The sequence below is a fragment of the Geospiza fortis genome, unplaced genomic scaffold, assembly GCF_000277835.1.
Source record: "Geospiza fortis unplaced genomic scaffold, GeoFor_1.0 scaffold81, whole genome shotgun sequence".
In the NCBI taxonomy this organism is placed as follows: domain Eukaryota; kingdom Metazoa; phylum Chordata; class Aves; order Passeriformes; family Thraupidae; genus Geospiza; species Geospiza fortis.
In genome coordinates this window covers 5658963-5675842 of record NW_005054318.1, presented here as the reverse complement: position 1 = coordinate 5675842, position 16880 = coordinate 5658963, and the positions used below count along the sequence as shown (strand labels likewise).

Below are 16880 nucleotides of genomic sequence, written 5' to 3'. Positions count from 1 at the left end.
CCGGGTTGCTGGGCGTATCGTGGCTGGACACTGATGCTAGACACTGCACGGGGGTAGAGGAAAGATGTGATGCTTTCCAGGTGTCCCCTCAGAGGGAGATACTCTGCATGGGGATCTCGGGCTTGGGTCCATCCCCCGCCGAGCTGTGTGAGCTGGTGGTGGCCAGTGCCCTTCTATGTGCTGCTGCTGCTGCTTCCCCTTTGGCTCCAGGAATTTTGCTTCTCTTTGCCTGGCAGCTGCTGATGCAAATGGCTGCATTATGCCCCTGCTTCACTAATACTTTCCCTGAGCCTGGATTTAATGACATAGCAGAGCCTGGCTAGCAGCAATGCAATGGCTACACGGGAAACTAAACTTTCAGATACCCACCCCACACAAACAGTTTTTATTTTTCTGTTGATTAGAGTATCTCCTCTACCTCCAAGAAGCAAAACTAAAAGCAAATGTGTCTTGCGGGGAGGAGACAAAACACTGCAATATTGTTACCCCTGTCAAATAGAGGAATTGTGTAGAGGTAATATCCCAGCCTTGATATTGCAGACCATCTAGCAGATCATTTGTCTTTTCACACGTTAAGTCGTAAACCTTGATACATCTTTTGACCTCTTATTTGGCTTCTAGTCTGGACGGTGTTTAGAAATGGTTTATTTTCTGGATAGCTTTATCTCTGTCCCTGCCTCTGCTGTCTCAGGAAGCAAGCACTGGTAAATGCTTAGTAAACACAAATAAGGTTTTGTTGTCATCAGTGCACTGTTAGAAGTTAGATAGGTGAACTCCTATTACAGTGAAATGAACCTGCTTCCATGAAGAGAACTGGAAAAAAACTGGGGAGACAGTGAAGGCAATCAGATGGAAAATGCTCAATATAAATATGTTTTGATTTTAGGCACAAAGTCAGGGAAATAGCTTCTAATGGTTTTTGATGATTTCTGCTTTTCTTATAGCTCCAGGTCAGTAATGCAGATACAGACTACCTGATAATACCTGCTTGCCTGATGCAGTGGGGCCTATTTGTAGGGGAGTTGGGCAAGTTTTAGTCTTTGACATACCTGAGCATGTGCAGATGTACAGATTTGTTTATCTGTGAACATATATACACACAGCAGTCATCAAAACCAGTTGAAATACAGTAAAAGCTTACTTTAAACTCTAAAAATGCAGAAAATATAGATTAGATATAGAGTCTAATGAACAAATTTGTTTTCCAATCCTCTTGAGAGAAAGCATGCCAAGTCACGTGAAGTGTCTGTATAGAGTAGAACTACTGCTGTTTTTCCACTCTGATTTATGTTCCCTCACTGACATCAGAACAGTAGCGCAGGACAGCACAACAGACTTACCATATTTTCTCAGCTACTTCGAAAGTCCTTGGTTTCAAGCATCAGTTTGTACTTTTAAGTTTGTTGTAAAGGAACTCCTTTATGCAGGGTCAGTCCAAAGGGGTGCAGTCCTTCTGTACTCCCTCCAAGTGTCTCCATGAGGAGGGAAGCACTGTACAGTTGGGAAGTTAAGGTACAGTGAGACCAAGGGAAATGTTGTCTCAAGAAGTCTCTGGGAAAGGAGTAGACAAGTCTTGAGATACAATTTCAGGACTGCCTGGAATTTCAAGAGGTGTCCCTTGTACTGTGCATTACTGACTCTTAGTTTCTCTCTTTGTTTGGTAATAGCAATTGTATGGGTATGTGGTGAGTCAGATCATCCCATTGATCTAGCTAGAAATATTTTTTTCTGGCTTTAGTGGTGTTACTTTTCAGTGCTGACAGAAGGGCAAGATTTAGGAGAGTGGGGAATGTGCAGCTGGGAGGTTGGTGTGGGGACTGTGGTTGTACCCTTCAGCCGGCCTTGAAAGAATTTTCCTGGACTCTTGGGTACCAGTTTGATACCCTGACTGGGGGGGTTTGGGCCAGTTCTTTTGTTTGAACATGGGGATTCATTGCAGGAAAGTTTTGAGTCTTTAGTTTGAATTTTTGATTTTCGCTGCTCTCAAGAAAATACTCGGTCCTTTACAGGGACTTAATGAAGAATTGCACCAAGCAAAGATTTAACTATTTGAAATACAGTGCAATACCAGAACCGGAGGAATAGTCATGTCATATTCATCAAAGTCCATGTCTGTGAGTGAGTGTGAATGGGTGGTTGGAGGGACAGGCAGCTTGGAAGATAAGTTTGACATTTGATCCATTTGACTCTCTGGCTGTTGTAAGAAGTCACAATTTTTGGCACTGGCCTTTGGTAACTTGGAATAGAAGTCAAATAGTTCTAATAGAATTAAGCCCAGAATAATCCCAACCCTGAAATATTCTGGAGGTTTGACTGGCAGGAAGCATAATGCTCTTTACTCTGGTGTAGAGCCAGCCACAGGCACAATTTTGCTTTCTGATGTGGGACATGTAAGTGAGCTGCACCTATCTCCCAACTGACCAGATGTACTGTCAGATCACCTGCAGTAATGTGGTCTGTCCCATGCAGCTGGGACTGTGGGGAAGTTTGGAACAAATGTGAGTATAATCAGACTTGGACAGAGTTTGCCCTCCTGTTTACAGAACAACCAAAGTCACACTGTTCAGCAGAGTGCTGTGGAGTTCTCCCTCAGCAACTTGTCCACATTGGGGTCATGGCTGTTTATGGCTCCCTTTCAGGTCATGTGTCCAGGTTTCCTTTCCCAGGAAAAAAGAATATGGAAGGAGAATGTTTGTCTGTGTCTCACTTGGGTGAGCTTGGCCTGCTGCAGTTGGGATATAGCAACAGTGGTCAACCCTGCTTGCAGCCAATGGGAGCTACACCCTCTGAGATAAAAGCCTCAGAAACTTGCCCAAAGTTATGAGGGGATCTTAGGAAAGTGAAGCTCTAAACTGAAGTCTCCCAAAGTCCCATGCAATGTCTTCATGGCTCCTCTAGAGAAAGTAAATCCAGGCTCTGATTCTACTCTGGAAAATGTACAACTTTGGGGTTCTGCCTGGGCGCTCACTCAGAAAGGTAGGGTGGGAACTCGTGGTGGTGAGTTTAGGTTGAATTGATATAGGAACTCACAAATAGTTAAGAAAAAGGCTTTTGGGAGTTCTTAATGATTTTCAGTTTCCTACCTGAAATGGCTTAAAATACTAAGGGATTTGAATGTGATGATCAAACAGCATTAGTGACTTTACAGTGTGTTGACAGGTTACTAATAAACAAAAGTACATATTAAAAAAAAAGAATGATAGTTATTAAGAGCTTTTATAGTTAAGAAGTCAACATTACTATGGTTGTTGCACAGACATGAAGGGCTAAGCTTAATTTTGAAAATATTAATCTAGAGAATCTTCATCTGAAATATTTTCTTATCTCCCTTACCTTTTTATCATTAATCTTTTTTAGAACATAACCTCTGAAACTGTTTTTGATGGTAAAGAATATGTCAACATAGAATTCCATTAGTTGCAGTAGAGGGATTAAGTGTTCAGTACTGCAGACAAAATTGAATTGTTTCAGAGTCGAGAACAGAAATAGCTGGTATGCAGTAAAAGAGCGTTCTTAAGCACTGACTTTGAAGTATTATAATTTCCTTATTATTTTTTGCAAACAAGGAATCATTTTCTTGAAGGGACCACAGTCCGATTCCCAAATACAGTCTGATCTCTCAAGCTTTACATCTTCAAAACAGAAACCAAGGACAGGTCAGGGGATCAGATGGACCAGGTTTGTAAAATTGTCATAGTTTCAGTGTCAGCAGCAGAGCTGCAATGATATATTTTAACTCAACACTGACCCATCAATTTTTATCTTCCCTTCACCATTTCACAACATGTATGGAAGTTCTTAGGAGAAAAGTTGATTTGTTTTGTGCTTATGCCCATCACTTCAGCTACAGACCAGTGTCTCATCATCATATCAGGTATTAAAAGCATAGCTGAAATATTTTTCTGTATCTTTTGTGGGTTTTTTTGTTTGTGCTATGTTCACCATTGCTGCAGGTCTTCCTCTCCTGGCCTACAAAGCCAGTCCACAATCATACAAAGAGCCTTAGAGAAGGGGCTGAAAGATGTTGCCATCTTATTGCAGGGGTTCCATACGTTATCTCTTTATCACAAAAGTTTCCTACCTTCCTGGTGTTTCTCGTGGGCAGCACTTCAGAGCACTGACTCTTTGTTCTTCACAAAGCAGCCAACTGACTCCAGTTCCCTTCTCAAACAGCCAAACCACTCTTTTATAGCACTCTTCTCATTGGTTACAGCTGTGGCCTGTTAAAGTCAGGCCTGTTCCTAATCTTTAATAATTAGCCCAGCTGCAACTCCTTAGGGGTAATATTACTTTCTATACTACCTTTATTTTCTTATATTCTGTCCCCCCATAGAAACAGACTTAAATGTTGCCAAAGCTCATTCTTGGTGACCAGACCAGCTAGCACCATCTATTCTACAAAGCTCTGTAAAGCTTTAAAAGAAGGTGACTGCTTCTCAGCTGGCCATGGGAGTAGTGCCCCATCCATCTTAGCTGTGCCTTGGAATTGCTGGGAGAGTGCTTATTGTCTTGAGCCTAAAAGAAACAGATACTGAGATTTACCAGAAGCAGATTTTGAAATTTAAATAGATTCACTAGACGTGTCCAGATTGTAATGGTCAGGTCTGTGATGGGGTATGGATTGATTTGCTGCCTTGGGCACAAAGGCAACAATGTCTTTCCCAAAGGTTGCAGTTGCTTGTTCTTTAACCAGTCCCAGCAAATGTTTGTCCTTTTTTCAAAATGTTCTGCATTGGAAATTTCATATCTTCCAGAGGAAGTGTGTTTTACTTTTTAATTATCCTTACAGCATGCCACCTAAATCAACTGTCTGTTTTTAGAGCATGTTGAATAGCACTTGCATCCCTTCGTAATTTGGATATGTGTGGATATCTAGTCTATTATTCATTAATGTTGTGGCACCTGATGAGACACCAGATATTGCAAAAGGGAAAAAAGGTATTTAGTTCCTATGATTTTCAGTGTTTTATTTTGAAAATGGTAGTAAAGAAAGATGAAATTGTAAGAGGAGGAGCTGAGCTATGAAAAAATCCCCAGAAACAAAAGCAACCAAATCCATGCCACAAGAGGTACAATTACTGGCTTTTCCAGTGGAATTAGGACATAGTCTGGTGTACTGTATGAAAGAAGTAGATTATCTAGATGACAGTGTGTTTGATCTTACTGTGGCATCCAGCAGAATGGGACTTTAAAGAATTTTTTTTTTGGTAGATCAACCTTTGCTAAGTGAATAAATCAGTTAATAATAAGGGAGATCACCAGCTATTTTTTTTTTACTTATTTTTCCACATGATGATAAATTCTGAAAAATGGCTGCTGTCTTTAACAATCAAAAGAGTTGGAAATTTTCTAGGCTTTCTGGAAGGTGATGCTAGTTAGATTTACATTTAAAATTATACTAGGAAATACCTTTAATTTTATAATAGATCAAAATGTAGAGCTGTGAAATGTCTTCTGGCAAAGAACAAAACTCAAACCATTTGAGAATCCTGACAGAAGCAGTACAGACTGTTCTCACTTGCAATCTTAGATCAAAGGATTCTGAATTTTCCCAGCATGAAAAAATATTCTCTGCTGTGTCCACCAGCATGGTATGAGAGCAAGAGTTTTACTAAACTGAGTATAATGAACAGGCAGGCACTGGGGGTGTAACCCATGATGTAAACTTGTGTTTACTGCTGAAGTTGCTGCTGCCTGGTCAGTAAGTGAAAGACTTCTTGGAGTGGCCAGCGTGAAGTATTGCTCCAAAACCACATCCAGTCCCTCTGGGGTTTGAGGAGTGTTGGTTTCCTGGAGTGCTGACATGGCATGGATCAACTTTATATTCAGAGTACAAACTTAGAAACCTCACACTCCAAGCAATCTCAGCTTTGGTTGGCATATATAAAAGGTAGGATAGAGGGCCTACAGCCATCAGAGTCTAATTTCTGAACTCTTCCCCATTTTAACTACAGCATCCTTTGTTCCCTACATTTGAAAAATAAACCCATTTTTGTAGGTTTCTTGGGGAACTGGGGTTTGTGTGATCAGTCTCCCAGTCTGTCTTTGAATTCTGCAATGACTTTGTTGCACGTGCCAGGTTCAGCCCAGCTTGAGAGGAATGTCCACTACCAGCTCACAGGTGGAATGTGACACTTTTTTGAAGTGTAAGGGATAAGAGATTTCCACTGTATGGAAGCAAGCTGTGCTGAGCTATTTGGCCTCAGAGCTTGTGGATGGTGTCCAACTTTTCTAATTTGTGGGTATAAAAATAATCTTTGTGTCCAACAGCAGGGCAGGCAGAGTAGCTAAGACTTTTTGTGAGCAAGAATAGTTGCAATTTCTCTGTTTAGGATTTTAGGAGCCGAGCTGTTGTAACTTGTAAAGAAGATGTGTGAGTCCTCATGTTTGGATTGTCTGCCCAGAACTCTCCCAAACAGTGGGGGTTTATAGACTGTCCCAGCAGCTCCTTCTCCGCCAAGGGAGTCATGGCTGTTTTGCACTTAGAAGTTTTGTTACTTCAGCAGACCAAGCATTAACTGGGGTGAACTATACTGTGTAATTTTGACCCCAACTGTAGCTGTATTTGTATTTAATTTAGCTCCATTAGAAATGTGTTTGTATTTGTGCTTTAGGTTGGAAAAATCACCAGTAAAAACTGAAGTATTTTTCCACAGCAAAGGGGTAGTTTTAAAAGTTTGCTTATATCTGTCACGCTGGAGGCTGACTTCTGAACTTAAATTTGTGCCTGTGTCATGCCAACTTTTTTAAGAGTTTAGATGGTTGCCCTCAAGATAGTTAGGGGGCTAAGATCTTATGACTTAGAAGCAGAGGCCAAGCAAACTAGTTTGATTTATTCTTCAGAACACTCAGTTACTTTTTGGGGGGTATAGCGGAAACAGCTGGGATATTAGAAGTGCACAGGGGTAGGACAAGGGGCAGTGGCACAAGCTGCAACAAGGGAAACCCAGATGTCATGAAGAAAATTTCCTCTGTGAGGAGAGGTATACATAGGATCACGAGAGCAGAAAGGCTGAGAAATCTCCATCCTGAAGACACTGAGGACTCTGCAGGATCAAGGTTGTGGGCAGCCTTGGGCAGATGTTTGGACCAGGTGACCTTTAGAGGTCTGTTCCAACCTGTTGTTGTGTGATACAGTGTAGGGTGTGGCGTGAGTTTCAAGTGCTGTTCCCTGTGAAACAGCTTGCCACTAGATTTGCATTCAGGAAGGTGATGTTTCTAGTGTATAATAGGAGCCCAGAAGTGCTGATACCAGCTCAGTGCTGGAGAAAGGAATATAATTGCCATGAAGTTTTTGTATATTGTTTTTTCAGTAGGTCGCACTTTCTGGATGCCTGAATTGAGGGCTGTGCAGAAACAGCCCTCACTTCTCCAAACACTATGTAGGGATTATTCTTCCATTAGTAAACATCTGTCCTGGTTTTGGCTGAGATAGAGGTTTCTTTCTAGTAGCTGGTATAGTGCTATGTTTGGGATTTAGGATGAGAATAATGTTGGTAACACACTGCTGGTTTAGGTGTTCCTGAGCAGTGCTTACAGTATGTCAAGGATTTTTGGTGGCTTGTGCCCTGCCAGTGACAGGGCTGGAGGAACCAGCCTGTGAATGTGTGAGGGGACACAGCCAGGGCAGCTGATCCCAACTGGCCAAAGTGATATTCCATACTGTAGACCATCATGCCCAGAATATAAACTGGAGGAGGAAAATGGCCATGGGCTGCTGCTTGTGGAATGGCTGGGAACTGTTCAGTGGGTGGTGAGCAATTGCATTGGACATCACTTGTTCTGTATGTTGAAATTATTTTTTTCTTTTTAATATAATTTATTATTACAATTTCTATTACTTTCTCCCCTTGCTGTCCCATTAAACTATCTTTATTTCAGCCCATGAAGTTTTTCACTTTTCTGGTTCCCTCACCCATCCTGCTCAGGATGGGGAATTGGTTGTAAGCGAGTAACTGTGCAGTGCTTTGTTGCTGGCTGGGGTTAAACCATGACAGCCTCTTGTACACTGAATACTTAGAAAATCAAACAGAATTTTTTAAGTTAGTGCCTAGTTTTAGTCTTAATCTTTTTGTGGTTTCATTCCCCAGTTGTCAGATGGAGGAACCATGATTGCTTTTCAGGGACAATATAGTGATGACTACAATAAATAATTCTTCCTTCAGAGCACAGTTTGTGTCCTGACCCATGTATTGCAACGGAAGCAGAGAAGAAAGCAAAGCCTCAGTCCACACAAAGTAGAGGGACTTTTGAAAAAAAACAACAGAGGTGAACATTAGTTAATTAGAACAGCAATGCATGGAAGAAAACTGCCTTAATTGTAGCATTTCCTAAATTTCTGATTTTTTTTACTCTAGTGCTTTCATGGTATTCTTTAAATGGTCTTTTGTTTATCACTGTAAATCACAGTTACATTTGGAGCCATTTTACAGCATCTCATACATCTTTTTTGTTGTTTATGAAGGGACACAGCTGAAAGAGTCTCTATTGTAGCAGATGCTGCTGCTGTGCAGTGACTGTCTCAGGCTCTGAGCTCAGTTCTGTTCTCGTCACCATCAATAGGAGGGAGTTTCAGCATTGCCTGCCCTGCAACCGTTGCTTTTATTGATGTCCAGGTGCTGTAGTACAGCCTAGCAAAGAACTTGTGTGTGAGTCTTATGCTCTATCCTGCATGCACAAGGACTTTGATGAAGCCAGTATCTTGGAATCTGCAAGACGGGCTGGAAAAATAGTGAAAACAATAGACACTGGAAGTCTTTAAAACCTATGCTGTTCAGGAAAGTATCTGCTTAAATTCACCCATATTTTGAGAGCCATTGAAAGACCTTCTTATTTTTTAAATGTGTCTAAATATGCATGTTAGTAATTTCTGGGGGACTAAATATATTGAACAGGACATGTATTAATAATGTGGAAGCAGCAAACTAAATGCTAAATAAATGTAGGAGCAGGGGAAATAAAGCAAAGCACTTCAACCGTCAACATAAGTGTAATTTTTAATAAAACTGCAGATACTGTTTGAAAAGGCTATTTGAAACAAGAACAGTAAAGTTGAATTAGGAAACAGTGTTCAACCTTAATGCATAACTAATGTCTGAATGCATTATAATAACCTTTTAATGGGAGAAATCGCTGTAAGATGAGAAAATAGACTTTGCCTTTAGTGTGGTGCAAAATTAGATATGTTCAAAGCTATTCACTTGCCCTACCTTTAAAAGCCTGTGGAAACACACAAGAAAAGTATTTCTGGTGTTGAGGGCACAATAAATGTTAGGAGGAGATGTTATTCTGGAAGTAATGTTTTTCTCCTCAGAGATAATTGGAGTCATTTGAGCTTCAGAGTCTCAAAGTTTGACAGTGGTTTTGAATTCACCTGATTTTAATGAACTTTTGAAAGTTGTTACATTTTTCTGACTTGATGTCCCTTTTGTGTTTCAAGAGCTCTCTACAAACATGCTGTGAATAAATTAGGTGGGAAATCCTGATTTTGTGCAAAATTGTTAATTTGTGAAACAGGAGAATACCCCACTGCAGGATTCTCTATCTCTCAAATGTCTCCAAAATACAAAGCAGGGATCAAAATCCAATTTGTTCCACCTTTTGCCTTTCAGGTCCAAACCATGAATTACGTTGGACAGTTAGCAGGGCAAGTGTTTGTGACTGTGAAGGAGCTCTATAAGGGTCTAAACCCAGCCACACTGTCAGGATGTATAGATATAATTGTTGTACGTCAGCCAGATGGAAATCTGCAGTGTTCCCCGTTCCACGTTCGCTTCGGGAAAATGGGAGTTCTACGTTCCAGGGAGAAAGTGGTAAGAAAATGTGACAATTTTTATATGTCCTGTCTGTGAGTTAACTGTAGTAGCATGGAAGTTACTGAAGTTCTATGGTCTGCTAGTTGAGATTTTCTTTAGACACCCTTTATAGAGTCTGAATTAAGAAAACCTTCAGTTAAAATGGTTGTTACTGATTCTTGCAGTTCAGAGCATAATTTGTAAGACATTGACGATAATAAAAACTAGAACTAGCCATGAAATTTGTAATATTTGTGTTTAATAAAGCAAAATTTCAAATGTGCTAATTTGAAACTATACTAGATTTCATTAGTGACTCGCTAAAACCCCTTTCTTTGTTCAATGACATGTTCAATGATAGTTCCAAAAAAGGGAGATATTACTGAAGTAGTATTTTCAGATAATAGAACCTTAAGGTTAATTGAAGCTAGAAAAAAACAGTGAGGATTTTGAAATAAAAGTAACTAGGCTGAGTGACCTGGTAGTGTATCAGATGTGAAGTTACGAGTGTGACATTATTTTAGAAAGTAATTTTTCACTCATTAGAGTCTAGGTTCTAATGTAGCTAGAATTTTTGGCAGGAAGATCCTAAAGTCAGCATGGACATTGTTCAATTCTTACTTAGATCAGAAAGAAATTCCAATATTTAGAATTGGTAAATGTTGAAAGATATTACTGTGCCAGTGATGTACTGTGTCCTGAAATAGATTTGTAGACTTGTGCAAGTCTCCAAAAAATTTACAGTGAAAATGGAGTTAGTGTCGAGCATGGTTATAATCAAAGACAGAGATCTTCCTGAGAAGAAATGGAGATAATCAGGGCTGTACAGTGATATGATAAATGTGTAGAAGGAATTTTACATTCAGGAATTGAATGTAGAATTATTTTTCTCATTTGTGCTTCTCATAGTGTAAAAAGAAGTCTCTTTAATGAATTTGAAAGACAATATATTAAGACAACATATTAACATATTAATTTGCATTTGGAAGTACTCCTAGCACAATTAAAAAATAGGCTATGAATTAAAGGAGCAAATAGATTTGTGTGGCAAGTGAACCATTCAGAATTGCATTTAAAAAGATTCAGAACTTTATCTATTGACTGTAAACCTTTCTGAGTAGAGGAGCAAGGTATCAATGAGCTGAACAAGTTGGAAAAACATTTTTGTAAATGATTGCTTTGTGAAGGACTGAAAGAAAAAGAGTAGGTCAATGTTTCCTGTTTATTGTAATGTCTCCTACACTTCCTGAGAAGCATTTGCCCAGTGCCAGCAGCAGGACTACTTTCTTTTCATATAGGAATGTATTTATTTCCTTCCAGGTTGACATAGAAATTAATGGAGAGGCTGTAGATTTGCACATGAAACTGGGAGACAATGGGGAGGCCTTTTTTGTGCAGGAGACAGATAATGATCAGGTAAGAGTGAAAATGACTTTTAATTCATTAAAAATCTGATGCTGGCTCTTCAGAGTCAGTTTTGAGTTAAAAATCTTGTTGAAAAATATGCTTTTATCCATTTTATAGTATTGAAAGTTTCTGGACAATATTCTGCTATGGAAATTTAATGCTTTGCTGTTACTTTAGGGCTTTTTTTAATTTCTGAGATTTGAAAAAGCTGAAGATAATCACATGAGTGAAAAGTAAATAATTTGCATGCCAGTGTGTGAGCAGAAATGGCAACGACAGAGTTCACATGCTTCAAAGTTGTGTGCAAGAGATTAATGTCCAGGGACCTGTTTTTTTCAGGAATCTTTAATTTGAACATATGCACCAGACTGCCAGTAAAAGTGCACATGCTCTGTGAACATCTGTGCCCACATTAATTCTGGTACTCCTCATAAACATGGTCTCACAACTATTATTCATGGGGGACTATATTTAAATGAGAATGTCTGCTGTTGAGCTCTGGTTAAATACTGGTCCAAATAAATTATGGTCACAGTAACTTTGAGTAGTCCACATGTAATGTAATATAAAAAAACTTTTGCAGGCATTTCTCTTCATATATCCCAAATAATTTTTTTCACTGTCTGGAGTAGGATGAGTGTTCAAATTCCTATACTGAGCATGATATTACCAGTTTCAGGTGAGATTTTGTGAATGTGCATCTCTGTACCTTTAAAATTTTTGTGTGTTAAATTATTTGGTGACTGAAAACTGCTGGAAATACTTCCATGAATGTCTAGAGATGTATATATATATGATTGAATAGTAGGGTGTTTGTGTGACCTAATTACAAACCATTGACCTTTCTGACTACTATCTGTCATCTATGTTGTGAAGGGGAATTGTGTTTTACAAAACATTCAGGTTCTAAAGTAAGATTTTGTTTCTGCTCTGTACCTTACATAAGGTGGACAGAAATGTATGCTGTAACCTGGGCAATATTAGATGCTCAGAGGATGCTGTATTTAGAGTATTGTCCCTGGTTTGTCTAAGGAGATGCAGCTATGGAAAAATTTCCATATGCCATAGGAGCATAATGAGCATCCAGTGTCAAATCCTTGCTATTTTTCTGAGGAGTGAATAACTAAAATTTTGGTAATTTGTGCATAGGTTGCTGGTTGTATGAGTGGTGAAAGAGCTAACATGTTTTATGATTTGAATTTTTTCTTTTTCAGGAGGTGATTCCTTATCATCTCTCCACATCTCCCATTCTCTCTGAGGGGACTGCCTTAATGGAATCCCAGCTGAAGAGGAATTCTGTAGACAGGATACGAAACCTGGAAGCCAATGCATCTTCACAAGTCCCACCCCAAGCCCATGGATCCCAGCCTTCTACTGAAACATCTCCAGTCTGTAGCTCTGTGAAAAAAAGGAGGAAGAAGAGGAGGAAGTCAGCTCATAAAATAGACAGCTTAAAAAGAGAAGACACACATGGAGACACGTCAGAAGATGAAGACATGTTTCCCATAGAGATTAGCTCAGAGGAAGAAAAAGAGCCATTGGACAATTCAAGGTATCATAGTGGAATTGAGATATGTAATGAAAACCTGGGTTAATGGTCCAGTCCATGCCTTCTAGCAGTAATTTCTACGTCAGAACATATGGCTGATGAAGGTGTTACTTGAAAAATAAAGCTTTAGGCTAGAAAGCTATTGGGAATGTTAGTAATTAAAGTAATGAAAATGACATTAAAAACATAAGAATTCTCTGTGGTGTTGTGAGCTAGATGGTTTGAATCAGATAACATTTCTTTATCTCCTTTTAGTTCAGGTTGTACTAATTCTTCTCTGCTGTAGGGTTTGTTAGCTGAAGTATATGAAAATTCAGTAACCGAATGTTTTTTAAATGTCATTTCTTTCCCCCTGTTTAGGATCCCTGTTCCAGATGTGTTTGTTGATGATGTATCTGACATAAAGGCTCCTGCAGTGTCTGTGCTTTCTCAGTCTGCACCTTATGCTCATTCAGATGGAGAATGGTCACCTCTTCAAAGGTACTTTTTTCTGATAGTACAGTTCTAGATAGTACCCTTATTTTAATTTTTCCATTAGTCTCTTCTATGTGAGTACTATATGAAGGCTCACTAAAGATTTTGATATCAAACATGGTCAGTGACCATTATTAGATGAATACTTTTATATTTTCAATAAATAGTCTACATATTCAATAGATAGTCTACCAAAACATCAGGTTGGCTTCGTCCTTGTACAGCAAATGCATACATAAAAATGCAGGTCCATAGATTCTGAAGAATATTTTTATCTGTTAATGGCACTGTTTGCATATAAATACTGTAGAGAGGAGGAATGTTTTGTGCAATCTGAATATTTGCCTGATGCACACACCCTGTAAGGGCTTCAGTGAATGTAGGTTTATAAGTCTTCAGTATTTCAAGTGTAATCCTTTTAAAAATTTCCCAGATAGGAGTTAATATATAAAAATAAGACTTTTTTAAACAAAAATGAGCTTTTCATGTCGCTTTTAACAGAGATATATTTACTGTGTGAAAAGAACACATACAGTAGTAATTTGCTTACTTTTTCCTGTATGTGTATTTGTGTGCATGTGAATACCTTTCATGTCAAAACAGAGCAGTTTGGACCTCCCTTTTTGTGTCTGTCAAAAAGGGACAATTTTTTGCTCAGGGCATTGGACTATAATTCCAGTTAGGTCTGTGTGTGTGTGCCCCATGCACGTGTGCTCCACATCCCCCATGCAGACTGCTGGAGTGCAGCAATATTCACAAGACCTTGTTCTAACAAGTCTTACCTCAATATCCTACCTCTGTAGTTGAGGGGCAGAGGAAGGGAGTGTGAAGAGATTATTTCAGGGCATTGGCTAAATTGAACTGTTTTGAATTGCATTCTGGAAGAAACATTGTTCAGTCCCTGTAAAGCTTAATGTGATTGGTTTCACCAGGCTGCTGATAGCATTTGTCAATACCCTGCCCTTTCGATGGCTTTTGGAACTGTGTGTTCTGTTTGTTTCTTGATTGCAGTATCCTAGGTTTTGAAAGCTCTCAATGTAAAGTCAGCATTTGTGTAACTAATACACAAAAAGTTTATGTTAATCAGCACCTGTGAATATAATGACACCCTGTCTTTCTTTGTCTCTACATGCTTTGCTGCCCAGTAAGGCTATAGATTGTAAAGGGCAAACCACTCTCCTCACTGCTCCAGCAGACAGAGGCCTATCTAACTCTTGTCCTCAACAATCTTCTCACTTTTCTCTTCCAGACAGGTAGAACAGATGTCCTCCCTCTTTTCTGGACTGCTTTTGAATCCTTTTAACACTTTATTGCATTTTTACCTCATTAAGACTATGTGAACTGCTGCTGTATTTATAGCTGTACTTATTGCAAACCCAGACACTTTGAAAGTGACATTGGAAACCTCTTTCTCTGCTTGCTTCTTTGTGTGCATTGAGTAGCAGTAATGATGAACCATGTAGTACCTTGATGAACCATCCATTCAAAGAGAATGGCTGATAGAAAATTATGTCAATGAAAGCCTGGGTTAAAAATCAAGTTCATTAAGATGATAAACATCCCAAAAAGGAAGAACTTAGCTAGTGAATTAATTCCTCTGAAGACTGACATTTCCACATATCTTTTTACAATCAGTGTATATTTTAATGACATTTTTGTCCCATGGTTTTCCTGAGTTGTTTGCTTGTGCATAGATTGCTAAAAGCAAAAAAAAAAACCTCAGAGAATAAGTGAGCAATAAAAATGCAAACCTTGTAATGGGAGGAGCCCCGTGCCAAAACTTCTCTCTCTAGGCCTTTGCAGTAGTGTAGGATTCCTCTTTTCCACAGAGCTAAAAGTGGATACAGAGACTTTCTGTGTTATCTTAAATTCAAGAAGTCTCAAGATTCTGCAGTCAAGCTCTTTCACTCCATTAAGTCAGTGGAGAGAGGTCACAGCAACGTTAAAAATTTAAAGTAGTAGAATATGACCTCTACAATTCTCCATTAATGCTGGGAAAGTTTTGAGTAATACATCAGGCTAAATTACTCATTGCTTATATCAACATACTAGATGCCTAAAGCTGTATCAAAACTGATAATCTTGAGGTTTTCCCAGCTTCTAGGTCTGCCTTCTTTAACCTGACCATGCTGCAGCACCAAGTCAAAGTGAGATCCTGGGATGTTCCAAACTGTTCTCCTTAGCATGTTCTCATGGCAAGGAAGGGCAGGAGTGCAGGTTGGGATGGAGCAGTGATTAGCTCTGGGTGGCTTTATGAACTTTGTTCTGGAATTCAGCTGTCTTACAGACTAGACAGACATTTAAAGTGCTGTAGCAACTTGTCTGATTGACGCTCTGTGTTTGCAGCTGTTGAAATAAGAAATGCTTGGTGGGTCTTTCAGCAATTTTTTTTCCCTCTGTGAAGTAAGTAATGCTATTATGGCCACCTAAGAGGTGCTTCACAGGCTCTCAGTCATTGCTGTGACATGTGCATGATGTAGGTCTCTTTCCTTCTGATCATCTTTTATCACAGGTACCTTTTGTCACACAAGACAGGGCTTTTTCTCAGGTCATATTGCTGCTTTTTCAGGTATCTGTTTGCTTCCAGTGCAAAACACTGCAAAGATCATTGTAGTCTCTTACTGCAGAACTACCAACTACAGGCCATGTTCCTTGTTCTTTGTCATTAGATTAGATTAAGTGCAATCATAGCTGTTAAAGAATATATAGGACTGTGATACAAATATTCAGCATCTATGGGAATCAGAGATGCTGATCTAATTAGCTGAAGTTTCCCTTCCTTCTTGTGTACTGTTGACAGGATGGGTAGCTCTGGTTTGATCTGCAGTATCTCAGCAGTCTGTGCAAGGCAAGGCAATTTCAGCTGGGCTGAGTCAGTGCATAATTTAAGGACACAGGAACTGCAAGACACAGTTCAGCCCAAGGCAAACCCAGACCATTGGGCAGCAGTTGCAGCAAGAACCTTCCGAGTGCAGAGCTCTGCTGCTTTAACATACCCACGTGTGTGAGTGCTGCATTTCTGGTATTTTCACTGTGTCTCTGAGAATAGAAATCACAGTGCTGAGTAACAGCTTGGGCTCTTCCCCATTCAGCTGTGTATACAAGGGAACTGTATTTTCAGGGAAAATTATGGAGAATACCATGTTTCCTTCTGCCCCAAATCTGTTTTCTTACTGCAAAGTGCAGAGGTTCTACCCAAGCTGAAGCAATAGCTCTATTCTCTCAGGGTGTCTGAGTGAGCTTGGGCTGAGCAAAGACAGATTGGAGATTTTTCTAGGTAAACAATAGGTATCTTGGAGGTTAAAATGTCTGTAGTGCACAGGGTAAGAAAGACATGAAGTGACAAGGCTTCCTTAAATCTAGATATTTTAGGCTTAAAGCAGCAGTAGGAGCGTTATTGCCTACTGAGATTTTCTGAAGTGCTCAGGCTACTGATTGCCCAGGTTTCAATGGCCTCTAAATATGACATACTGCAAATCCTACAAACTTTTCAGTGGAAGATTTAGAAGTTGCTTAAAAACCCACTAGGCAATTTTTTAATCCTTAGAGCTTGAAAATACTTTAAAATTACACTGTATTGATTCCTTTGTCTGTCAAATTATAGGTTATACCCTGAGGACGGATAAAAATTGAAATTCTTAGGCCCTAAAAAGATG

The 16880-nt window shown here is 39.4% G+C and overlaps 1 protein-coding gene across 2 annotated transcripts in view; it reads left to right on the top strand.

The window, feature by feature from the left end:
- Window positions 1–9614: 9614 nt before the first annotated feature.
- Window positions 9615–16880, top strand: part of LPIN1 (lipin 1) — a 35331-nt gene continuing 28065 nt past the window's right edge. For both annotated transcript variants that reach the window (XM_031056465.1, XM_031056464.1), the window contains exons 1-4: window positions 9615–9812; window positions 11115–11210; window positions 12416–12753; window positions 13111–13230. In XM_031056465.1, the coding sequence (XP_030912325.1) occupies window positions 9621–9812; window positions 11115–11210; window positions 12416–12753; window positions 13111–13230 (746 nt within the window). In that variant the 5' untranslated portion in view covers window positions 9615–9620. The remainder of the gene's footprint in view (window positions 9813–11114; window positions 11211–12415; window positions 12754–13110; window positions 13231–16880) is intronic.